The 25,508-nt window shown below is 47.9% G+C and overlaps 1 protein-coding gene and 1 long non-coding RNA gene across 11 annotated transcripts in view; one reads left to right on the top strand and one right to left on the bottom strand.

The window, feature by feature from the left end:
- Positions 1-21,566, bottom strand: part of Odf2 (outer dense fiber of sperm tails 2) — a 46,161-nt gene extending 24,595 nt beyond the window's left edge. The window contains exons 1-8 of one of the 10 annotated variants that reach the window (XM_031369621.1): positions 21,298-21,566; positions 18,296-18,386; positions 17,287-17,440; positions 16,885-17,010; positions 7,984-8,154; positions 6,888-7,048; positions 5,825-5,954; positions 5,169-5,300 (exon numbers count right to left, since the gene is read on the bottom strand). In XM_031369621.1, coding sequence (XP_031225481.1) covers positions 5,169-5,300; positions 5,825-5,954; positions 6,888-7,048; positions 7,984-8,154; positions 16,885-17,010; positions 17,287-17,394 — 828 coding nt within the window. In that variant the 5' untranslated portion in view covers positions 17,395-17,440; positions 18,296-18,386; positions 21,298-21,566. Of the gene's footprint in view, positions 1-5,168; positions 5,301-5,824; positions 5,955-6,887; positions 7,049-7,983; positions 8,155-16,884; positions 17,011-17,286; positions 17,441-18,295; positions 18,387-19,574; positions 19,812-20,365; positions 20,534-20,655; positions 20,897-21,297 lie in introns of those variants that run through there. The other 9 variants (XM_031369619.1, XM_031369624.1, XM_031369622.1 and 6 more) reach the window with 9 other exon arrangements.
- On the top strand, positions 20,636-22,348 carry LOC116089928. Its single transcript, XR_004118504.1, has 2 exons — positions 20,636-21,432; positions 21,734-22,348. It is a non-coding gene; the product is annotated as an uncharacterized LOC116089928 (long non-coding RNA).
- The last annotated feature ends 3,160 nt before the right edge of the window (positions 22,349-25,508 follow it).

Below are 25,508 nucleotides of genomic sequence, written 5' to 3'. Positions count from 1 at the left end.
GGCCTCGAACTCAGAAATCCGCCTGTCTCTGCCTCCCAAGTGCTGGGATGGGATTAAAGGGGTGTGCCACCATCACCTGGCTAATCTTCCCTTACATTAACGCCTCCTACAGCCTGGGCAGTGAGACTGTTCTTAGATTTAGACATGCAGACAATGAGGCAACAGACACTGCTGGCATAGAGAGTGGTCTCTTGGAGTGAACCAGGAAGAGGGGGCAGCAACTCACATGGTTCCCACAGGAGTTGAGTGTTCACTTCACCTCTCCTGACAGGTGTCCTGTTTTAATTTACACTTCCCCGATCACAGAGAGGCTCTGTACCTTAGACACTGACTAGTCATCTGGATGTCCTCTGATGACTTTCTGCTTCCCCTTGTCCAAGTTCCCAACTCGTTGCATCTCTGTGACTGCCCCTCCCAACCAGTCTGCTTCTTGACACCTAGACAGAGCATCCCTTGCAGGAGGCTCAAACTCTTGTTCCCTCTAATCTTGTTTCCCAGGTTCCCAGATGCCATCTGCTAAGGACCTAGGAACTGACAAGGGATGCACTAATCACCTGGGAAGCTCATATAGGGGGACGGAGCACTCAGTGCAGTCTGGACCATACTGTGAGAACATGCATCAAGAGGAAGAAGAAGGTAAAAAGAAAAGGCCTGCAGCTGCTGCCTTCAAGCATGGCACTCAGCTCTCCTACCACCAGATGCAGTCCCCAAAACACTCTGCTCAAAGAACCTCACAGATTCCAGGTGGCATTTTCTCACTTCACAGGTGAGAGTGCAACCTGAGGCCACACCCATGCAAAGGGCAGTCAGCCCTGAAGTGGATTCTGACCAAACACTGAGCACTTGCCCCAAGGCAGGCACTAAGCCCCACAGAACAAAACTTGCATGCTGTGAGTTAAAAACTCAGTGTGGCTGAGCATGCTTACCCCATAGGAGACAGACTCTAGGATGAGAGAGGTTAAGTCATAAAAGGAGAAAACTAAGCCTGGTATGCATACCTGTAATCCTAACAATCAGACACTGAAGGCAGACATGAAAAATTAAAAACCAGGGGCTAGAGAAGTGGCTCAGAGCCTGAGTGCTTGCTGCTCTTCCAAGGACCTGAATTTGATTCCCAGTTCCCAGGTGGCAGCTCACAACTTTATTCTAGTTACAGGGAATCCTAGGCGCCTGGCCTCTTAGGGTACTACACTCACATGCAACCTGTTCACCTGCCCCACAACCTCACAACCACACACACAGACACACAAACATACTTAGAAAGAGTAAATCTTTAAAAGGAGATGAAGTTCAGGAGCTGGAGAGATGGCTTGCCCGTCAAGCACACCTGTTTTGAACAAGCACACCTGCTAAGGAAAAGTGTATGGTTCCCAGAACCCACATGGAAGCTCTACACTGTCCTTAACGCCAAGGCCAGGAGACTGGATGCCTTCTCTTAGCCTTTGAATGTACCAGGCATACATGTGATGCGCATACATACACGCAAAAAGAAAATTGAAGGCTAGTTTGTGTTACAGGGAGCTAAGTCCTACACAAGACCCATCTCAAAGCAAAACCAGGACCAAGGGCTTAGCTTGTTATCTCAGCATTTAAGACAGAAACAGAAAGTTCAGGAATTCAAGATTATACTTCAAACTACCTATGAGACTCTGCCTTAACCCAAAACCTAATAAAAGCTGAGTGTAGTGCAACCCACATGTAACCAGGAATTCAAGGCTAGCCTGAATCTACACTATAAATCCCAGGCCAGCAAGAGCTACTTGTTATCAAAACAAACAAACAAAAAAACGAAAGACAAGAAACAAAAAGCCTGGAGCTGGAGAGATGACTCAGTGGTTAAGAGCACTGGCTGCTCTTCCAGAGGTCCTGAATTCAATTCCTAGCAATCACATGGTGGCTCCCAACCCTCTATCATGGGATCCAATGTCCTCTTCTGTTGTGTCTGAAGACAGCGAAAGTGTACTCATATACATTAAATAAGTAAATAAATCTTTAAAACAACAACATAAAACCCTCCCTTATTCTCCACAAAAGAGAAAAAAAATCAAAATGGCTATAGAAAGCTTTTCTGAAAGTGCCACACCCTCCCAGGACAAGCAGCAGCAGCTATACTTTAGCAGTCAGTTCTCATTCATGAATTCTCTCACCATTGCACAATCCGAAGTGGAGGGTATTTGTCCTCTCATTTTATGGAGATACTGAGGCATGAATTACCTGCCTGAGATCACCAAGCCAGAATTAAACAAGTGTTACTAATTTAGAGAAGAATTTGACTATAACTAACAACATTAATAGAAAACTATTCTAGAATATCAATCTATCATCTATCTATCTATCTGAAGCAGGATCTCATTATGTAATGTGGAAATCACTGTGTACCACAGGCTGGGCATGAACTTGACAGCTCTCTACCTCTCACTCTCAGGCCTGTGCTGTCACCAATTCACAAACTTTCAAGCACAGCAGGATGACAGACATAAAGACAAGATGGCAGAAACAGACTGACCAGTCAAGTGTCCACCAGCAGAAGAGATCCCTTCCAATGAGAATTACGGAACGGTAATGTCATAAAAGCATTAGGAGGACATGGTGACTGACACCTGCTATCCAGCACTTCAGGGGCTGAATCAGGAGGACTGTTGTGGGTCTATGGCCACAGGCTGAGTGTCAGGCAAGCCTAGGCTATAGAATGCGACCCTTGTTTCAACCAGCATGGTATACAGACACATGCAGGAAATACACATACACGTAAAAGAAAATAAAAACAAAAATATAGTTTCCCTTTAACAAGAAGATTATCACAAATGGAGACACAAGGACTTGACACTTGAAAGCTGAGCCGTGAGTATACCATTTTTTTAATTAGTTATTATGTGTGCCTCTGTGTGTGTGTGTGTTTGTGTGTATGTGTGCATGTATGAGACAAACAGAAACCATCTGATAACATATATCACTTTTCAGGAATGCTCACTGGGCTGGGGATGTAACTGTACAAAGCTCTTGTCTAACATGCATGTGCCCCTTCCTCAAGCTCCAGAACCATGGAAAATACAAATGTCTGCTAACCTAGCAGTATTCATAACCCCAAAAGTCAACTCTATTGGAAAGCCACTGATGAACAAGTATGGACACAATGTACAATGGGACGCCCATTATTATTCTGTGAGCATTAGGGGTAAGGGGTGTCTGCCATTTGTGCAGAGCATAGCTGAACCTGAGGAACACAAGTACAAAAAAGGCAGGCACAGACACACAAAGGCAGCATCACCTCATATATACACACAATCTGCAAGACTCTGTATACAACTGGGAAGATACTGGGCAAGGATTCAAAATTTCAGCTAGAGGGCTAGAAAGATGGCTCAGTAGTTAAGAGTGCAGACTACTCTTGCAGAAGAACTAAGTTCAGTTCCCACCACCAAATAGCAGTTCACAAACTGCCTGTAACTCCATCTCTAAGAGAGTTGATGCCCTCTTCTGGCCTCTGCAGGCACTGCATTTATGCATTCATGCATATACACACACACACACACACACACACACACACACACACACAGAGTAAATCTTCAATAGATTTTTTTCAGGGCTGGAGAGATGGCTCAGCGGTTAAGAGCACCAACTGTTCTTCCAAAGGTCCTGAGTTCAATTCCCAGCAACCACATGGTGGCTCACATCCATCTGTAATGGGGTCTGATGCCCTCTTCTGATGTGTCTGAAGAGAGCAACGTTGGTGTACTCATATGCATAAAATAAACAAATCTTAGAAAAAAACAAAAACAAAAAAGCTTTTTTCAACTACAAAATATTAAGTTCAAAAGACCCACCACATAACATAATGACTCCAGTTAGTAACAAACTACAAAAAAAAAAGTTAGTAGCTTCTAAGTGTTGTTTTCACAAATGTGCAATATATGTCTTATATACAATTATCTTGAGTCCACAAAGTACACCTGTCTATCATAGAACAGCATGCTGAAGCCAAGCACGACAGCTCAGGCCTGGGGCCCAGCACTCAGGAGGCACAGGGAGGATGACAACCTTGAGTCCCAGGTCAGCCATAAAACGAGACATTTAACTCCCCTGGAAAAGACTACTACTGCCTTACTGTCACTTTCCTATTCTCTCAAAGCCTGTGTTTCAAGTCTGGATGTGAGGACACACACCTTTAGTCCTACCACTCAGGAGACAAAGACCAAGGGAAATCGGAGCCAGGAGTAGGGCACTTTGGGAGGTGCCACACAGAAGGACCAAGAGTTTAAGGTTGTCCTCAGCTAGAGACAAGCTCTAGCCAAGCTGGGGCTGCATGAGACCTTTCTTAGAGTTAAATAAAGAAGCCCCCAAGATGACTCAGCTTACTATGAAAGCCTGGTAACCCAAGTTTGATTCCTGGAACTCACATAAAGCTAGGAGAACCAATTCCACAAAATTACTCTCTGATCTCCATATTTGTCATGACATGCATGTACACATATATGCACCATATACATGCGTGCACACAACACCTAGGATTCTTTGGTACTAGAGATTTTAACCTAGAGGCCTGTGTGTCAGAGGCAAGGTTCCAACACTAAGCAATATCCCCAGCTTTTTTGTCCCCTCCAATTTTTCTCTGCCCTTTTAAAATGTTTATTTAGAATACGGTTTCACTATATAGCCCAAATGGGCTTCAAACTTCCAGATGTCCCTCAGACTCTAAGGGGCTGACATAACATGCACAATCCACTATACTTGGATAGTGTACACATGGAACTAAGAAAATCAGGTGAAAACATTCAATTTGTGGATATCAGCCATTACTCATTTTTCAACCTAACATAAAACTCAGTTTGAGGGAGGTGTGGTGGCTCCTACCTAACTCCAGCATTTTGAAAGCTGAGATAGGAAGTCAGCTTAGCTGATACAGATAGCTGAAGTCAGCTTAGGCTTCAATATTAATATTCAAGGAAGAGAAAGAAGAGGGAAGAGAGAGAAAAAAAGAGGAAGAGAAGAAACTTTAGGTCTGGGACAGCCCCACCCCCCCACCCCCACCTCCTAGAAGTACCTTCTGATGGCTCAGGTCTCTCTGCTTCCAGATCAGCTGTGACAGTACCAAACATAGTCCCTGAGCAGTATCCCAGTCCCTGAGTCTCTTCCTGGTCCTTTCGGAGTACCCCAGGTTAGATGCTCACCTCTTTGCAGTGCTGTTCCCTCAACAGATCTCGGAGGGTGCGGTTGGTCTCCTCAAAGGTACTCAGCTTCTGCAGGAGAAGTTCCTTCTGCCTCGTTAAGGTGTTGATGTCGGTGCAAGTCATCTGTTTCTCCTGGAGGAGAAGCATATGTTACACAGTGCAGGGGGAGGCAAGCCCCACCTATGTTACACAACAGAGGGAGACAGACAGAGTGCTTCAAGAGATGGAGGTGCCAGGAAGCCAAGACAGGAGGCACTGAGGCACAGGGTCAAGGACAGGTGTCCTGAAATGGGTATGGGGAAGGGGAGGGTGAAGAGGGGGATGGGAGAGCTCGGTGTGAATGAGTGCGGTAAGGGCAGGCTTCCTGCAGGAGGCAAGAGAGATGGCAATATTTGGTGGCTGACACTCGCAGGAATCAACCACATGCCTTGACTCACTGTGATCCCAAGTGGCCCATGATTTGGTCTCCTTAGATGCCCTGATCAACAGAGGTCATCTTCAAGGGACCAAGGCCCACGAAGTGAGAGTGTGTGGGGGTTGGGACCGAGCAGTTAGGTGTGCCCTCCCCCAGCCTGGAGATGTCATAAAGTCAGTCTGATGACTTCGTAAAGCCTTCACCCCCACCCCACCCCCACCCATCCTATGGCTCCACCTACGGTTTTCAGCTTCCCGATGGTATCCTTCAAGGCCATGACTTGCTTGGCAGCAGCTGCTCCATCCATTTCAGCCTCCACCAGTTTGGACATGAGGCATTCCTTCTCTTGCTGGAGGTGTTTCTTTTGAAGCCTGGGGCCAGAAAAACAGGATTCCTGAGAGGTAGCAGGACCTAGCCTACCCAGAGCTCTGGTGCCCACATCACAATGGCCTGAGAGACTCCCTTCCTGCCAAGAAACAATGAGGAAGAGGTGCAGACAGCCCTTCCTGCCCAGGTAGCCTTCTGGAAGGATGAGAGCCCAGAGACATACCAGCTTCAATGTGAGAGCAGAGGCTCTACCCAGGGGTCCCATGGTATGACCTATGGCCTTGACTATTAAGACCACCTCCATGGTCTGAGCTCACTCGCCCCTTCTCATTAGTTGCTCTGTCTGTTTGAGTCTGGGTCTCTTATAGCCATGGCTGGCTTTGGAATTTGCTATGTCACAAGGATTGGGCTTGAATTCCCAATCCTGCTGGATCTACCTCCTGGTACTGTGTCTAAAGGCATATAGACACACATGCCTGGTCACTGCTCAGCTTTTAAAAGTGTTCCCCACATCCTCAACAGGCTAGGGGGTTGTGGCTCAGAGGTAAAGCACTGAGCATGCTATGCTCAGGCTGCAGATGCTATACTTACAAATATATATATATCTATCATGCCAACATCCCAAGCCCTGGAATCTCTGTGGCAGCTTTTGCCCTCTGCAGCCAGCCTTGACCTACTTCATATTGCTCAAGGTAAATGATGTCTACCCTGGGTCTCCCCACAAAATGTTCTCCACATTTTTTCTTCCAGTGCCTACCTCCCTAGCCCCACATACTGTCTCCCCAACAGCCTGTTTAAAGGAGTTCTCTGTCCACTATCCATACCACCACCACTAGGACCTTCTTTTCTTCCAGAGATAGCCATATGCTGTGCTGGCTCCCCACAGGCACTACCAGAACTGCCTCCCTCACTGTCTTCCTTTTGCTCCCAGGGCTCTGGGCCAGCAGGAAGGTGTGAACCCCGCCTGGGCCCCTTACATGGTGAAGTCCTTCTCCTCCTTGATGCGCTCAATGTTGTGTCTGAGCACCGTGTTCTCATGCTCCGTCTCTGCAAGCTCGTGTGCTACCTCCTCCAGTTCTTCTTTCCTCTCCTCCAGGAACCTTTTGGCCATTTGGCGTTCACCTTTCTGCATCTTGACCTTGGAAAGGGGACACAGGGAAGGGAAACCAAAAGAATAGCTCGTCCCTGAAGATCCATTGCTACACGTAACCCTACTAAGGAAAGCAACGGGGCTCTGTGTTTGGGAGCTTCTGGACATTGTCCCAGCACACAGTCACACAAACATTGACTATCCTCCTCCTCCTCCGGCACACACACCACTCTGCTTATACATGAAGAACCTGAGTACAAAGAAGCTGAGTGATGCGTGCTAGCCAGGGGTGGGGCCAGGCAGCAACAGTAGTATAGTTGGCATGCCACAGGAGGAAAGATGTCACAAAAAAAGCACAGTGAGCTATGGAGGTAAGCGAGCTTGTTTGCCAAAATGGTCTTAGAATCTCGAGTAGAGTGGAGAGTTAAGGAGACACAGGTCCTCAGCAGTCAGGAGCCGGCTTTTAATGCTGGCACTCCCTGCTTCCTGGTTGGGGCCCGTGTGTGGGCTGTTTCCAGCTCCATACCCCTCTCCCCACAAGTGTCCCCGCCACACGTGAAGAGAGATTTCCTTGGTCTCCTCTACTCCTGTTCAGCTTTTCTAAGTAGCAAAGGCTGTGCTCTCTGTTTTACAGACACTTTATCTGAGTGGAAGGAAGCACTGAGCCCACTCCTGACACTGCAGCCCTCAATAGGGCTAACATAACAAACAAGGACTAAAACCAGGACCCTCGCTGATGATGTAAACCAAATCTGGTCACCCACTGAGAGAACCAGAAAGTACCCTTCAGAGAAGGTTCCCAGTATGGTGGAAACTCAAGCTGCCCACTGACCACTCCAAATGGATGCCCTGGGAAGGCTTGCTGAGGACAGATGGGAGGCCCACAGAGAGGGCCTGAAGGAAGCATCCACCGGCTAACCAGCTTAGCCCAACCTGTTTGTTGTGCTCAGGGGAGCAGCTGTGCAGCCTGGCAGCTCCCTCACCTCAGATTTGAGACAACCGACCGCGTTCATTAGACTGTCAATCTTCTTATCGTAACGGTTCATTTTACAGTGACCTGAGTCGTCGTCTTCTGTAGAAAGGTCACTTAATCGCATCACCGAGACCAGCTTTTCTGAAGATGGTGGTGTGATCTCCAGGCAATGAGGTGGATTCTGATGCAAAGGAAGGAGAGCCACATAAGCAGCTAATGCCAAGCCTCTGACAGAATTCCATTGTAGCTATTTTCTCACTGGAAGCTTGCTGAATGCTAAAGTAGATGGCAGAGCCAACACAAGCAAATGGCAACCCAGATGTCCTGCCAAGGAACCAACCACTCCAGACCCTCCTGAAGGAAACATTACCTGCCCAAGTCTAAATGATGGTTTTGAAGAATTTCTAACATTGAAAAGAAAGGCATGTGTTAAAATGTTAAGCTTTAAAGAAGGTCAGGGTTGCTTGCTGTATGCCTGAATAGTCCCAGCTACCTGAGAAGCTGAGCCTTCTGGAAGAGGAGTTCAAGATCACATAAAGCAACAGAAAGAAACACTCTACCTTTTAAAAAAGAGAAAAAGAAAGAAACAAACACATGGTGGTGTGAGTGGTTGCTGCACGTCTTTAATCCCAGCACTCAGGAGGCAGAGGCAGATGGATTTCTGAGTTGGAGGCCAGCCTGGTCTACAGAGTGAGTTCCAGTACAGCCAGGGCTACACAGAGAAATCCTGCCTCCAAAATTTGAAGAGATGTGACATATCTCTTCTAGCTTCCAAGACATACAGTGCTTTACATATACTCAGGCAAAATACCTATAGAATAAAACTTAAGAGAGTAAGAGAGCTAGAGAGATGGTCCAGCAGTGAAGAGTATGTACTGATCTTGCAGAGGACCAAGTCTGCTCCCAGGACATCATGTGGCTCCCGGCTACCTATAAGCCCACTCCAGGGAACCTGATGCCCTCTTCTGGCTTCCCTGAAATATATGCGCACACTCACATGTACATACTCTGTAATCCAACCACTGAGGAGGCAGAGGCAGGTGGATCTCTGTGAATTCAAGACCAGCTTGGTCTACACAGTGAGTTCCAAGCCAGCCATGGATAGACATATATACACCAAACTAGATAAAATATAATTTAAAAACAAAACAAAAGAATAAAGAGCTGGGGGCATAGCTCACTGCCTACCATCTCCATGGCCCTAGGTTCAATTCCTCTCCAGCACTAAACAAGCAGCTGGGAGTGCTGGCACACAACTGTAACCCCAGACTTGAGAGGTGAAGATAGGGAGTCATACAAATTCACGGTTATCTTCCACTACACAGCAAGTTCAAGATCAGCCCTGACTTCATGAGACCCTTTCTCAGAAATAAAATAAAGTAAAATAAAAATTAACACTACATCTTTAGTCCCAGTTACTGCAAAATTTGAGGCAGGAGGATCACTTGAGCCTATAGATTTAGGCCAGCCCAGGCAACATAGCAAGAACTCATCGAAGGAAGTGGGTTTTTTTTTTTTGGTTTTTGTTTTTGTTTTTGTTTTTTTTGGTTTTTTGGTTTTTCAAGACAGGGTTTCTCTGTGTAGCCCTGGCTGTCCTGGAACTCACTCTGTAGACCAGGCTGGCCTTGAACTCAGAAATCTGCTTGCCTCTGCCTCCCAAGTGCTGGGATTAAAGGTGTGCGCCACCACCGCCCAGCCGAAGGAAGTGTTTTAACCCCTAGCAATGCAAAAACAGAAACGTTACAGAAACAGCTTATGTAGTCCCAAGAAAAATGTGCCTTAATTTTTACTAACAGCAAAGGAACCAGGCCACTTCTGAGAAGATAAGCAGAGTCTTTAGAGTATGAATTCAACTCTGTAGAACAGTAATAGCCTGGAGGGGTAGCTCAGGGGTAGAACACTGGCCGAGTACATACAGGGCTTTTAATCCTGAGCATCATAAAAAAATAAAGCAGGGCCAGAGACATGGCTCAGCAGTTTAGAGCATTTGCTGACATGGCTACTCACATCTTTCTGTCCCAGGGGACCCGACATCCTCTCTGGCCTCTGCTGGTACTGCATGCACACGGTACAAGGACATGCATCCAAGCAAACACTCACCCACATAAAATCAATAATAAAAACATTCATGCAGCCAGGCAGTGGTGGTGCACGTCTTTAATCCCAGCACTTGGGAGGTGGAGGCAGGCGGATTTCTGAGTTCGAGGCCAGCCTGGTCTACAGAGTGAGTTCCAGGGCAGCCAGGGCTACACAGAGAAACCCTATCTCGAAAAAAAAAAAAAAAGTGAAACTGTGATGGGAAAAGGCCAGGGTAGAGGTCACTCTGGTGGTAACAGGAAGATGTGATGAGACGAGGCCAGAGACAAACTGGAAGCTGGGCACAGTGGCCTTCGTCTGTCCTCCCAGCACTGAGGAGCTCTCTGTGAACTCAAGGCCAGCCTGATCTACACAGGAGTTTCATGTCAGCTATGCAATGAGACTCTTTCTCAAAAAAAAAATTTAAAAGGGCTGGAGAGATAGTTAAAGAGCACTAGCTACTCTTCCAGAGGTCCTGAGTTCAATTCCCAGCAACCACATGGTGGCTCACAACCATCTGTAATGGGATCCGATGCCCTCCTCTGGTGTGTGTAAAGACAGATTACTCATATACATAAAAATAAATATTAAAAAAAAAATGTTAAAAGACTGAAAAAAACTTAGATCTTCTTTCTTCCAAAGACAAATAATGGGGAGGGGATCCAATAATGGCCAGGGGTATTGCTCAGTGGCAGAGTGCAGACTTAGCTAGACTCCAAGTCAATCCCCAGTGCAATCAACAACAGATCAAACAAGAATACCTCAGGTAGGGTTGGAGTGGTAGCTCAGTGGTTAAGAGCACTTGTTGCTCTGGCAGAGGACCCAGGTTTGATTTCTAGCATTCACAGAATGGTTCATAAGAACTCATATAGTTCTAGGACATCTGATTTCTTTCCTGAGCTCCATGGGCACTGCATGTCCCTGGAACTGGAATTCTGGTCAATTGTGAGCTACCAAGTAGGTTCTGGGAATTGAACCTGGTGCCTTTGCAAGAGCAGTAGATGATGCTCAATTCCCAACACCAATATGGTGGCTCACAACCATCTGATCCAGGGGATCAGATGTCCTCTTCTGACCTATGTGACATCAAGCACACATATGATGCATACACATACATTGCAAACAAAGCACTCATACATGTAAAATAAAATCTGAAAGGAAGAGAGAAGGAAAGAAGGAAAGAAAGAAAGAAAACAAACCCTCAGGAATTATAGTGGCCTCTGATTTCTAATTCTAGCTCTATCCCAAATGTGAACTTCCTGGGACCTTTCCCTTTTGCTCAGAATGTAAAGCATGAGGTCAGGGCTTTCTAGGCATAACCAGAAAGGGGATGGAGGCCAACCCAAGACAAAGCAGGAAAACCACTGCAGTTTGAACTCCTGAGAGAGCTTGGACAAGTCACCTCTCCAGGAAATCTCTGGAATTAAGCTTACAGGCAAGGGAGCAGCACTATTTCTCCCAGCAACCTACAGCAACAAGAGGAATTAATTTCCGCAGCATCTCTCTCTTAAGTTGTGTATGTGTGTGTACATGTACAGATCAGAGGACAACTTTCTGAGGCCAGTTCTTGACATCCATCCCTCCATCATTTTTAGGAATTTAGCTCAGGCAACGAGACTTGAATGGTCAGACTACAGCTTTACCCACTGAGTCACCTCACCTGCCACTCACAGCAACATCTCTTTCCTTCTACCATGTGGGTCTCAAGGACTAAACTCCATTATCTCGACTAGGACACTGCAAGTTCTTTTACACACAGAGCATTTTGTTGCCAGCCCCACCCCCACCCTTTTTTGTTTTGTGTTTTGGTTTTTTGAGACAGGGTTTCTCTGAGAAGCCCTGGCTACTGGAATTCCTGGATCTGTAGACCAGGCTGGCCTCAAACTCAGATCTACCTACCTCTGTCTCCCAAGTGCTGGGACTAAAGCCTCTTGTTATGTTTTTCTAAACAAAGTCTCCCACAGGAGCCCAGGCTATCCAGTGCTAAGATTATAGGTCTAACCACCATTTGGCAGATGAGGCAGGTAGGTGGATCCAGGCTGGCCTGACTTTACTGAGTAGCCCAGAATGGCCTCAAGGTTCTGATAATCTTCCTGTCTCATACTTCTGCGTGTGGACAGCACAGCTGTGAGCGGCATGCCTCACGTGGTTGGATTTTTTTTCTTTTGACACAGGGTCATGTAGCCTAGGTTGGCCTCATGCACTGCAATGTTCTTGCTTCGGCCTCCTCTGTGCTTGGATTACAGACCTGTACCTCTACAGAAGGCCCAAGCCTCTTCACTTTTTTGGGTTTTGTTTTGTTTTTATGTTTTTCAAAACACAGTTTCTGGGGTTGGGGATTTAGCTCAGTAGTGGAGTAGCGAGCGCAAGGCCCTGGGTTGGGTGCTCAGCTCTGGGGGGAAAAAAGAAAAGAAAAAAGAAAAATAAGAAACACAGTTTCTCTCTGTAGTCTTGGCTGTCCTAGAACTCACTCTGTAGACCAGGCTGGCCTCCAACTCAGAGATCCACCTGTCTCTGCCTCCCAAGTGCTGGGATTAACAGTGTGAGTCACTACTGCCCAGCTAGAAAGTTATTTTTCATAATATATGATGCATGCTAGGCATGGTGGCACACACCTTCAATCCCAGCACTCGGCAGGCAGAGGCAGGTGACCATCATAGTGAGTTCCAGGAAAGCCAAGACTACATAGAGACCCCTTCTCAGAAAGCAAAACAAAGGGAAAGCTGTATAATATCTGATGCTTATTAACAGAAACTTCGCTGGGCATGGCAGGTGATCGCTGAGTTCAAAACCAGCGGGTCTCTATAAAGAATGCCAGGCCAACTAGAGCTGCATAGTGAAACATCTCAAAATGATTAAGTAAACAGAATTTGAACACGACAGAAAAATAAAACAGTGGTAAGAACCTGGATTCAGTCCTCAGGAACAAAAGCTAAATATACAGTATAATAAAGCACAGCAGAGATGGAAGCTGGGTGTGCTGCAGGGACCTGGAATCCTCGCAACTTGGATATGGAGACAGAAAGATCAGTTCTAGGCCAGTCTCAGCTATATAGAGACTTCAAGGCCAGCTGGGCCAATGAGGCTGTCTCATAAAACAAAAGGAAACAACAGTTACATGTGCCATGCTGGGAGCTAAGCAGCACTCACCACAGCGTACCTCCAGGTCCTCCTAGCACCTGTGCATCAGCCTATGCATGCACAAAGGATACAGACACGTGGCTTCTATGCAAACACAGCCAAACTCTACACAGTACAAGGGTAAAACCAAGTTACCCTCTGACCTCCATGCAGCTGCACACACAAACAAATGTGATTTTTAAGCTATCTAGAAATAGGCTAGAGATGTAGCTCAGTTGCTAGACACACATTTTTTTAATTTTTAAAAAGGGTAGGAGCTGGGTGTGGCGGCACAGGCATTTTAATCTCAGCACTCTTGAGGCAGAGGGTAGGTGAGGCAGTACTCTTGAGGCAGAATTCATGGCCAGCATGGTCTACATTGTGAATTCCAGGACAGCCAGAGAACTACATAATAATAGAGACCCTGTCTCAAAAAGAGAGGGGGTGGGGGGAGTGCTGGAAGGCTGGGCATGATGGTTACATACCATGGAGCATGCTGAGGCAGAGGCAGGCAGATCTCTGAATGTGAGGCCAGTGTGAGCTACAAAGTGAGTTTTAGACCAGCCAGGAATAATCAATAAGACCCTGCCTCAGGGGCTGGAGAGATGGCTCAGCGGGTAAAGAGCACTGACTGCTCTTCCGGAGGTCCTGAGTTCAAATCCCAGCAACCACATGGTAGCTCAAAACCACCCATAATAAGATCTAATGCCCTCTTCTGGTGCATCTGAAGACAGCTACAGTGTACTTATGTATAATAATAAATAAATCAAAGAAAAAAAAAAGACCCTGCCTCAAAAAATAAAAACTGAAAAGATCTGATGGAGTAAGAGAGACAACTCAGCATTAAGAAAGTGTCCTGTTCTTGTAGAGAACTGGGATTCAGTTGTCAGTAGCAACTGCCATTTATAACCGACTCCAAGGCAATGCAAAGCACTTACAAGTCCACTCCCACAAATACATATATAAAAATAAATCCTGAGGCTAGAGTGATGGTTCTGTGCTTAAGAGTACTGGCTGCTGCCGGGCAGTGGTGGTGCACACCTTTAATCCCAGCACTTGGGAGGCAGAGGCAAGAGGATTTCTGAGCTCTAGGCCAGCCTGGTCTACAGAGTGAGTTCCAGGACAGCCAGGGCTACACAGAAAAACCCTGTCTCGTAAAAACAAAAAAACAAAAAACAAAAAACAACAAAAAAAAAAAGAATACTCACAAGCTAGCATGTTACCATCTACCAAGATACAGTTACCATCTGTATCTCCAGTTCTAAGAAATCTGATGCCCTTTACAGGCCTCCATGGGTATTAGGCACACAAGCGGTACATCCTCAACTAAATAGCAGGTTTGAAGCCAGCCTAAGCTACCTGAGACCCTGATTCAAGAGCAACAATGTCTCCAAAGCTTCTTGATATCAGTGTGCCTGGTGATGTGGGATAACTGTAACCCTTTACATCCTTTCTCTTCTAAAATTATTATTTTTGCTGTTTTCATTTTTAAAAATGTAGTTATTTGTTTATTTACTTACTTATTTAGAAGCAGGGTATCTCTGTGGTCTTGGCCATCCTGGAACTTATTCTGTAGACCAGGCTGGCCTCAACCTCAGAGATACACCTACCTCTTCCTCCCGAGTGCTGAGATTAAAGGCTCACGACACCACTGCCTGGGCGATTTACTTATTTTTAGTTTACATGCATGTATGTTTTGCCTGTTTGGATGTCTGCGCAACATGTGTGTGCCTCATACACGCAGAGGCCAGAAGAGGGTGTCACATGAAAGAAAGCAGTATAGTGTGAGTCGGAGGCATGAGGCACCACATGGGATCTGGGATTGAACCCAAGTCTTTTGCAAAGACAGTCAGTGATCTTTTTCTTTTTTTTTTTTTGGAGGGGGGGTGCAGGGGGTGTTTGGTTTGTGGAGACAGGGTTTCTCTGTGTAGCCCTGGTTGTCCTGGACTTGCTTTGTATACCAGGCTAGCCTCACACCCACAGAGATCCACCTACCTCTGCCTCCTGACTGCTGGAATTCAAGAAGTGTACAACCATGCTCTGCAAGATTTTACTTTTCAATGGTTACTACTGAGGTAGTAAAGTATTATTAAGGGACCATTCTTATTTCAGCCTTCTTTTGAGGGGCTAGTACCTTTCAAGAGGGCAATACAGGGCACTGAACAAACCTAAGGCCTTGCTAAGCATATACTCAAGTGAGCCCTACCCCTAGACACAAATGCCCATCTTCCTTGTGTTTTTATACTGTTCATAACACTTTGAGCATTCCAGAGGACACCCAGGTTCCCTGGGAATAAACTAGCAAAGAGTCAAATCCATGTGGTATGATTATGAATGTCACATTTACGTCCATTTTGGGGGTTTCTCATTTTCAGAGTAACAAACTGTAAGAAAAAGACTGACTGAGCAAGTTTTGTTTTTTGTGAGTCAAGGTATCACCATGTAACCCTGGCTGGTCTGGAATTTACTAAGTAGACCAGGCTGGCTTTGAACTCAGAGAGCCACCTGCTTGCTTCTGCCTCCTGAGTGCTGTGTGCAGAAATTAAAGTGTTGGCAGCACACTGAAGCATTATTTTGAAGTGTTTACTTCTACTGATAAGGAGTCTGTTCAGAACATAATTAACCTTTTCTTATCATTGCATTCTTCAGTGCAATGCGCTTAAAAGGAACAAAGAACATGTCCTGCCAGGCTTGTCCTAGAGCCATGCTGATGACGCGTGGTTCAAGCCCCAAGAAATGTACCATGTATGATTCATTAGGTGGATGGCTTATTAAGGCTGGTGGTGGGTGGATGGATGGACAGATGGATGAGTGGGTGGATGGATAGACAGATGGATGAGTGGATGAATGGATGGATGGATGGATGGATGGATGGATGGATGGATGGATGAGTGGGTAGATGGATACACAGATGGATGAGTGGATGAATGGATGGATGAGTGGATGGATGAGTGGGTAGATGGATACACAGATGGATGAGTGGATGAATGGATGGATGAGTGGATGGATGAGTGGGTAGATGGATACACAGACAGATGAGTGGATGAATAGATGGATGAGTGGATGGATGAGTGGGTAGATGGATGAATGGATGGATGAGTGGGTGGATGAGTGGGTAGGTGGATGAGTGGGAGGATGAGTGGGTAGATGGATGAATGGATGGATGAGTGGGTGGATGAGTTGGTGGGTGATTGAGCAGGTACATGGATAAACACTGTTAAAGGATAGCATAAGACACATTCTCTTGGCTACTAATACTGAAGATAATTCATTTGTTCCAAAGCAGTGTGGATAAGATACCTGCATCACCCATATGGCCAGCAACATTTCGTGGCTATTTTACAGGTCAGTATACATACACATGCACACATAACCAACCTCCATGTTAACTATACTTCAGATACTATGACAGACATGTAAATCTATGTGGCAAAGCAGAGGCTAACTTCAGTCTCCAAAATGAGACATAGTCCTAACTCCAGCTCTGCTGCTCTCTCTAAGACTCTGGGCAAGTCAGCTCCCAGCTGTTTCATCTCTACAGTGGAACAGCAAAGCTGCAAGAGTAGACTCTTAGCTGTAGTACCATAGCTTCAGGGTTTACAAAGGCATCAGTAAATGAGGCTCATGGGAATTTCTGCAATCATACCAAGTCTGAGGCCTGCTAGAATCTGACTGAACAGTCCAAGAAGAGAAGCCTGAACAAGACTGAGCCTACCTCCCACTTGCATCCCACATGCCGGGCAGATGATTTTCCAGGGGGCATCCAAGGTACCTTGGTTTTCACCCGGACACTCCGCCGTACATTCACGGTGTCCCCTTTCATTCCGCGCTTATGAGATTTCTGTGGGTAGGGATAAAAGTAGAATCACCTCCAGGCCCAGCTGCCCACTGTTACTCTGATGGCATATGCCACCTTTGCAGAGGGGTCTCTTCTGAATAATGTTACTGCTGCTGCTACTGCTGCTGGAAACCAAAGGCCTACCTTCTAATCAGGCAACTGACCTCCAGAAAAAAAATGTGTCTCCCAAACCTTTGGAGTCAGAAGTGCGAGGAGGCTAGGCAGGGAGACGGCACCCTGATCCACAGCCGTGACCTCACCCTGCTGCCATGCTCCTACCTGGCTGCTGGCTGCTGATGGTTTCGGGAGTTTTTTTATGTGGACGTGGACAGGAGTGTTCTCATCTACGTGAACATGTAAGGGGGGAGTTGATGATCGGTCCTTCATGGTTCACTTCTGGCAGGCAGGGGAGGGCAACACAAAAAAGATCGATCTGTGGATGAGTAAACTGGGCATGAAAACAGAGCTCAGAGGCTTCTAGGGACACCTGAAAGCTCAGACACCAAGTGAGCAGGACAGCGACCAACTACTGGCATGCAGGCAGGAAGCGAGGCCGGCCTGACCCTTAGGCAGACTCTGCAGGGGTCCACTCAGGACAAGGTTCTCTAAAAGCACAAGCAGGGTCCTTGGAGCTGCAGCTCCACCCAAACCAGAGGGATTGGGCAGCTCCGCCTTAGACTTAGTACAGGTCAGCTGCAAAGCTGGATCTCTCAACCAGGCATGCAAATTAGTATGGGAAACAGTCAAAATGGTTAAGGTACAGATGCATGCCAGACACATGCAAGTAAGATACTAGGGCACAAAGGCCAGTGGGGATGCCAAGTGTGAGGAGGCTGTATAGACTCCAGAAAAAACATGAGCAGAGCTGTACCCCAGGAACAGCCTTGCCCACCAGCAACTCCCACTTCAACTCTCTCTCATGTTTTTTATTTAATTTTTTTTCCTTTTTTTGGGGGGGGGGGAGGGTGTTGAGACAGGGTTTCTTTGTATAGCCCTTGATATCCTGGAACTCACTCTGTAGCCCAGAATGGCCTCGAACTCAGAAATCCTCTGCCTTCCAAGTGCTGGGATTAAAGGCATGTGCCACCACTGCCCAGCTTCTTTTTCCTTTTTAAAATGTCTATTCTAAAGATGATGATTTCCTTGGAAGGATATCAAGACAACCTCCTCACACCTGACTCCATCAGCAAGCAGGCCATGCTTAACAGCTCTGTACAGAGCACCTGGGCAGCCCCTAGCAAAGGCTTGCAGAAGCAGTTCTGATCATACTATTGTGAGGGTCACCTACCGTCACAGTTACACTGGGTGCGCCACAAGGTGTTCTCAAGACTTTTTTCTGTGTGAGACTCGTTACTCCGTTCTTCCCACACGATGGAAACCTGCACCCGGGCACAAGAACCAGATTATGAGCAGAAAACCAGGGCTCTCTTATTTCTCAGTTCTTGGGAAATGACACACTGCATGTGGTGGCTATTGAGTTGGCAGCCACGAGAACCAGTCTTGAATCCCTTGGCTCTCTGTAGATGAGCACAAGGCACGCATGGTGTGCCCAGCAGGAGGATGGATACAAGGTGAAGGGTGTCTGCATGTCTGGCCTTTTACACCTGCCATCGCATCACATGTATTGTGACCTTGTGCTGAAAGCCTACCTGTCATCCTATCAGGTGGCCCAAAAAAGGCTGCCAAGGCACCAGTCTCAACAAGGGTTACGGTCCCCAAGCTCCTCTGGGGAAGTGTTCAGTGAAAGGTTAACCTAAGAGACATGCAGCTCAGGAGCAAAGTCACTGTGACACAAGCTTGTAAAAGGAAGGCTCACATGTTTTGCTGGAGCACACGAAGACCCCCACTTCCCAACGTAGTCCACTCACTGCCCGTACAAGAGCCTTGCTTGTACATATGCAATCCAACATGACAAGTGCAAAATAGCCAATAGTGTGCTCCAGACTAGCAGTCTAGCCAGAGTCCAGGCTGGGGGAGAACGGCCTGGAATGGTCAAAGTAGCCCACTGCCTCTTCACAGTCCCCAGATAGCTTTCTGCCGACCTCACCAACTCTCGGGAGGAAAGACTGAAACCCAAAGCAACAGGACTGTGGCATGCACTTTCCTCAGTTCACTTACAAACTACTGACTGAGCCAGACTGCCACCTGGAAGAAGAATGTTCAAACTAGAAACTCAAGTTTCCCCCTTCTACTTACTTATACTATCTCTGCTCACTTCAACACTAGTTTAGAGGTGGCATGGTGGGAAATGCTTTTAAGCCACCACGTGGGACATGGAGGCAGGAGGGTCAGGAATTCTAGGACAATCTTGGCTACCTAGTGAGTCTGAAGTTAAGTTGAACTCAGAGGTAACACTTGGTTAAGAGTGATCTTGTTTGCTACGAGGAAGCTGTAGGTGGGGTGAGCCTGTGTGTCTTTACTCCTGCCCTTTCAAAATCACTTTTAAGTGTTTTGGGTCCAGACTTTCAATACCTGGGAAACTAAAAAGTTTCCATTGAGCCTGGCCTGGGGAGCCCTAACCACCTTTCCCTGCCCTACTGCAAAGGCGCCCCCCACATTGGCTGTACCTGGGGGAGCCGCCTGAGGATGAGGCAGACATGGCTAAGCATCAAAGCCGCAAAGTTGGGCAATTGGGTCGGCAGGCTCTGCTCAGGGGGACCCAGAGGGGCTTGCCAATGAGAATCTCAGGGGCCGGGCATCAAACGTCCTCTCTCTGAGGGGAGGAGGGTGGAAGCTTTGGGGGTGGCAGTTGGATGAAAACTTGGGAGGCGCTCCTCTACTGTCCAAGTCGCACAGCAACTGTCCTGCCAAAGTGGGGAGGGAGGGAGACAGGAGAGGCTGAGCGACCTGCGGGGTGCCGAGTGCGCCGCCAGGAGGCAGGTGGAGGGCGCGGCAGGACAGTGAGGGGACACGTCACTGAAAGGAGGACAACGACCAGCATGCCCAGGCCCCACCCGGGAAGAATAGCGGGCCGACGGCTACTAGGGTTTAAACCTGAGGGCTGCCTGGCGTGCGAAGAAGGTGAGAACCGCTAGGCCCCAAGTGGGCCCCCCAGGGGCGGGAACCCGCGCAGGGAGCTGGAGGGATGTTCGGGACAGTGCCTCGGCAACTGTCTCCTAGGTGAAGGGGCGTTCCCGGCAGAATAGCTACCAGAGAGAACCAATAGGTGGAAGGGGAGGAGTGGCGGCCTAGGCCGAGCGGCGAGAGCAGCTAGACCGCTCCTTGACCACCCGCATCCCTGGAGCTGGCCAGTAGGGTCCCCGGAGGCCTGCCCACCCCGAGCGCATGTAACTGCTGCGGCCCAGTCCGCAGAGAGCAGGGGTGGCCTCCGGGGAGGATGGGGCGCACGGCCACCCACCAGCGGGCAAGAGGGGACGGGGTTCTGCCCATAGAAGGGCGCAGCCCTGCCCGAGGGCAGCAGAGGAGGGAAAGAGCGCTGCCGATGGCCCGGAGAGGACGGAGGCGGCCGGCCCGCCCGTTAGCGGGAGGAGGAAGGGCCCGCGCCCAACGAGGAGCGGGGCGGGCCGGGTTCGGACGCAGAAAGGAGCGCGCCTAGACGCGGGGACGGTGCCCGGCCGAGCCAGCCCCGGGAGCGCGGGGCTTGAACCCGCGGCGCTCTACGCCCTGCCCCGCCGCGTGGCTTCTCACCAAGAGCGGCACGGCTGCGCCCAGAACCGTCTCCTTATGAAGTCGTTGAAGTCGGAGGCCAGGGTCGTGCCATGGAGACGCCGCGGCGGATGCAGTCCGGCTCCCGCGGCGGCTCCTCCCCGCTTCCGCCTCCTTTTCCGACAACCGGTCGGCAGCTCGCCCATTGGCCAGTTCAAACCCCCCCCGGAGCCTCTCGGGTTTCGCCATTTAGGCCCAGCCCCCAGCGTCACAGAGATGCCCCGCCCCGTGAGCGGACGCTCCGCCCACTTCCGGGTCACGAGGCCGGCCCACCGCCCGGTTGTCAGGGAGACACGCGACGCCTCCCGCGCAGGCCAGCCTTGTCTTGCCCCACCGTTCAGGCCACCGCGTCCCCTCCGCCATTTTGCCCTGGTCCTCCCGACTCCCGAGCCCTAACGCGCTCCCCTCGAAACACAGTAGGAAGCTGGACGCATGGGGAGCCTGAACGAGCGACAGGCTGGGGCTGCTGGAAAGCCATCCCTCGGCCTAGTCCGCTCAGTGCAGAGAATTGTGCACACTATCCAGACTGTGCCCCTCTCCCACACGGCCCAAACAGGAGGAAGAGGCCGCACTCCCCACGCCCCTGCCGCCCTCCCGCACACCGTACGCCGCTTCTATACGGACCTACTCTGCTGAGGTTCTCTCTGCTGAGCCGCCATCTCTCAACTATGCTTCCCTGTTAGCCAATCGTGGGGGACTGTCACGAGGCTCACGTTCCCGCCCTGGATTCTGGGAGACTTTTAACAACCTCAGGGCCGGGTAGACCTCATTTCCTTGACACTTTTAACTCCAAACACTGTAGCCGTGCTCCCACCAGTTCCTCCCTGGAGCTTGAACCTTAACTACCTTCCCACCTTCACAGCCGGCAGGGCAGTCTTACCATGTCATATTTGGTTGTCAACCCTTGACGGTTCATTTTGTGCGTGCAACCCTGGCTGTCCTGGAACTTGCTGCGCTTGAGCAGAATTCTGCCTATCTCTGCTTACTGAGCGTTGGGATTATAGGAGTGCACCAGCAAGCCGGGTCTTTTATTTATTTATTTATTTATTTTTCATGCCAGTAATCTCAAGAATGAAGCAGGAAGATGGATGCCATGAGTTGAAGGCCAGTCTGGATGCCTCGGTCCTAGCCTACCATCCTGAAGTTCCGCAAGAGCAAACAGCTGGGGATAGGGACTCCGAGTTAGAGCCCTTGCAAGACCTGAGCAAAACTCTAGATTCAATTTACAGTACCACATACATTTTATAATCTCCACGAATAATTGTTTCCACGCTGTCCAGCAATTGTTCTCTCTAGACAATTACCACCAGTGGCTTTTCCAAATTTTTGTCTCTTCTGTATTCCATACATCAAGCTCCCTATTTCATAGAGGAAATTCTACAAAATGAAATTCCCTTAACATCTACATGCTTTCCCATCCTTAACTGCCCTTCTGTTCTGCCTTCAGGTGTATATGTGCTTCTTGCTGCCTAAGATAACCTCCTGCTTCAAGGTCCAAGTCAAACATATCGAAAGTGTCTCCTTTGTAAACATGATGGTACTCACCTATAATCTCAGAAATCAGGAGGCTGAGGCAAGTCGATTTGCCCAGGAGTTTGGGGCCAGCGTGGTCTATATAGCAAGGCCTCCTTACGATTTAATTAAAATAATGAAATGTCCTTTTGCTACCTCCAAATGGAATTGTTGCTCATTTCTTAGCATGTCCCCATTCATTGAGCTAAGTCCATGCTACATTTAAGGCACATTAGCACCTGCCATTCAGTCTCAAAGGAGTACCTGTCATCCTAATGAAAACAGACAAGCAAAGTTTTTATGTTGTCTCTTCCTTAGTAAACAATCTAAACAGGCTTCCCTGACATTCTGCTATTTCTGACATTTGTAGTAAAAACGTCTGAGGAAGGGCAGTGTCGGAAGGCCAGTAGTGGCAGCCACCTTTGATCCCAGCATTGGGAGACAGAGGCAGGCAGCTCTCTATGGTTTGAGGTCAATCTGTTCTACAGAGCTAGTTGTAGAACAGCCAAGGTTACACAGAGAAACCCTGTCTCAAAGAGCAAAAGAAAGACGAAAGAAAGAAAGAAAGAAAGAGAGAAAGAAAGAAAAGAAAGGAAAAAGAAAAGAAAAGAAAAAGAAAAGAAAAGAAAAAAGGAAACATTCCTGAGGTGCTGGAAATTGGGAGGTTTGGGAAATGCTGATGACAGAGGCTCAAGGACACCATAGTAAAGTGAGATGAGGAAGGGGGGTATTTTTATATGTACTTGTAGGGTCTAGAGAGATGGCTCGGTGGCTGAGAGCACTGGCTGCTCCTGCAAAGCACCTGGCTTGGGTTCCCAGCACCCATAGGGTGGCTCACAACTATCTGTAACTCCAGTTCTGGGTGATCTGATGCCCCGTTCTGACTCTTACAGGGAACTAGTTATGCAGCTAGTGGGCATACACAGGCAGATGAAACATTCATACAAGTCAGTAAAACTTCAAGTGTAAGCTAAGAGTACAGTAGAAGCACATGCTAGTATTTTGAATAGCAGGATGTTCTCTGAGTGCAAACCACTCTGAAGTGCTAGGTGGTAGTTTTCAAAGAGCTGCAACAGTCTTTCAGTTACTGTAATACAGGGCAGACAGGGATAAAAGGAGGGGGGAGGAGGTGCAGGAGGAGGAAGAAGGGAGAAACAGGACCTATCTTCTTAGGGCAGGCAGGAGATTATTCCCAGAGGTGATGGTATTGGAGATGCAGAGGCCTTGAGAGCTGCGTGCAAGTGTGACTGACAGGTGGGGTTCTAAGCAGAGCAATAGGTATGGAGTTAGCACATCCAGGCCTGAGCACATACAAAACATTCTATAGGGCAACACCATGGAGTGTTCAGTCCTCTGAAGAGTTATGGTCATGGTGGTGAGGAATTCTTCCTGGGTCAGTAGAACTAGGCTATAAAAGTGCTAAACAGGCCAGGCGTTGGTGTCAGATTTTGGACCCTCAGCTCCTGGAGAGCTGTGGAAGGGTTTGAGTAAAAGAGCTTACCAGCTTAGAGTCTCCAATCTGGCAATAAACAACAAACGGGCATGCGGGGACCCAAGGTGATCCAACGTGCAAAAGAGACAGGAGAGTCCCTGTGAGTCCCAGGCCAGACAGAGCTATATAATGAACCTCTATCACAAAGAAAGAGAAAGAAAGAAAAAACAAAAGAGAGAGAGAAAGAGAGAAAGAGAGAGAGAGAGAGAGGGAAGGAAGGAAGGAAGGAAGGAAGGAAGGAAGGAAGGAAGGAAAAAAAGATTCTGCTGGTTGCACAAGAATGGGAAAGATGAGAAGGCATGTGGAGTGGCTGGAGAGATGGCTCAGTAGTTAAAATCTATACATATATACACCTTTTGCCAAGGACTCAAGTTCAGCATGCACTTTTGACTAGGAAGCTCACAGTTCAGGGGATCTGACTCCCTCTTTTGGCCTCTGCAAGTACCTGCACTCCTGTGTACATACTCATACCGACAAATTTTGTTTGTTTGTTTTTTGAGACAGGTTTTCTCTGTCTAGCCCTGGCTGTCCTGGAACTCACTCTGTAGACCAGGCCAAAATTAATTTTTAAAAAATAATTAAAACACCAGGTGGAAGCCAGGCAGTGATGGCTCACACCTTTAATCTGAGCACTTGGGAGGCAGAGGCAGGCAGATTTCTGAGTTTGAGGCCAGCCTGGTCTACAGAGTGAGTTCCAGGACAGCCAGGGCTACACAGAGAAACCCTGTCTCGAAAAAAACAAAACAAAAAACAAACAAAAAACACCAGATATAGTGTGCACATCTTTAATCTCAGTGCTCAGGAGGCAGAGGCAGGTGGATTTCTGAGTTCAAGACCAGCCTGTCTACAGAGCGAGTTCCAGGACAGCCAGGGCCACACAGAGAAGCCCTTTCTCAAAAGAAAAAAAAAAAAAGGAGGACAAGGGTGGAAAAAAAAAGAAGGGGGGAAGGAAAAAAAAAAGAAAAGACTAAAATAAAATTCATGGTCAAGGGCCCACAGGATAATGTATGATGTCCTTCTCTGTGAATTTCAAGGAGTCTGTGGACTCCAGTCCCAGCCCCAACCACACAGCGCTGAACTGAGGGCTGTCTTACAGTCCCCTTGGTTAAGGCCTCTCCATTTACCCAAGGGCCTGATTAGGTTGTTTCCATCCAAGAACACCTGCTCCAGGGCCCCTATGTAGCTGCCGCAGCTTTACCCTGGGGAAAGGCAATCAGTGCTACAGAGTGGGTTTAGCTGTTTCTTCCTGGTCCCTTCATATCTTCATGGAGGAGCTGGAAGAGAAAATTCTCCCAGGCCCTCAAGGTTTGCCCTTCTTGAATCCTCTGAGCTGTCCCTCGCTGCTTGTGAACCTTGAATAGATGCTATACTCAGTGACGGTACTATAGTGTGATCATGAGCTAAGAGCATCAGCAGGGCTAGGGGACTTATTAAAAATACAAATCATTTGGCCATGGTAACACACACCTTTAATCCCAGCACTTGGGAGGCAGAAGCTGGTGGATCTCTGAGTTCAAGGCTAGCCTGGTCTACAGAGTAAGTTCTGTACCCGTGGTTACACAGAGAAATCCTGTCTTGAAAAACAAAATAAACCAAAAAATAAAACATAAATCCTCAGGTCTGGATTTGGCTGGTCTCAAACTTGAGATTCTCCTACCTCTGCTGCCCAGTACATCTGACTTCTTACTTTTGTTTGTAAGGTTTATTATGTTTTATTATCATTTTTTAGAGATTTGTTATTAGCCAAGCAGTGGTTGATGGGTTTTGAGTCGCGGCAGGAAGCATCTGCAGACACCAGGCCCAGGCAGTTCCACGTGTAAGAGGTTTAATT

This window comes from Mastomys coucha, unplaced genomic scaffold (assembly GCF_008632895.1).
Source record: "Mastomys coucha isolate ucsf_1 unplaced genomic scaffold, UCSF_Mcou_1 pScaffold15, whole genome shotgun sequence".
NCBI classification, from domain to species: domain Eukaryota; kingdom Metazoa; phylum Chordata; class Mammalia; order Rodentia; family Muridae; genus Mastomys; species Mastomys coucha.
This window is presented reverse-complemented; position numbering and strand designations above follow the sequence as displayed.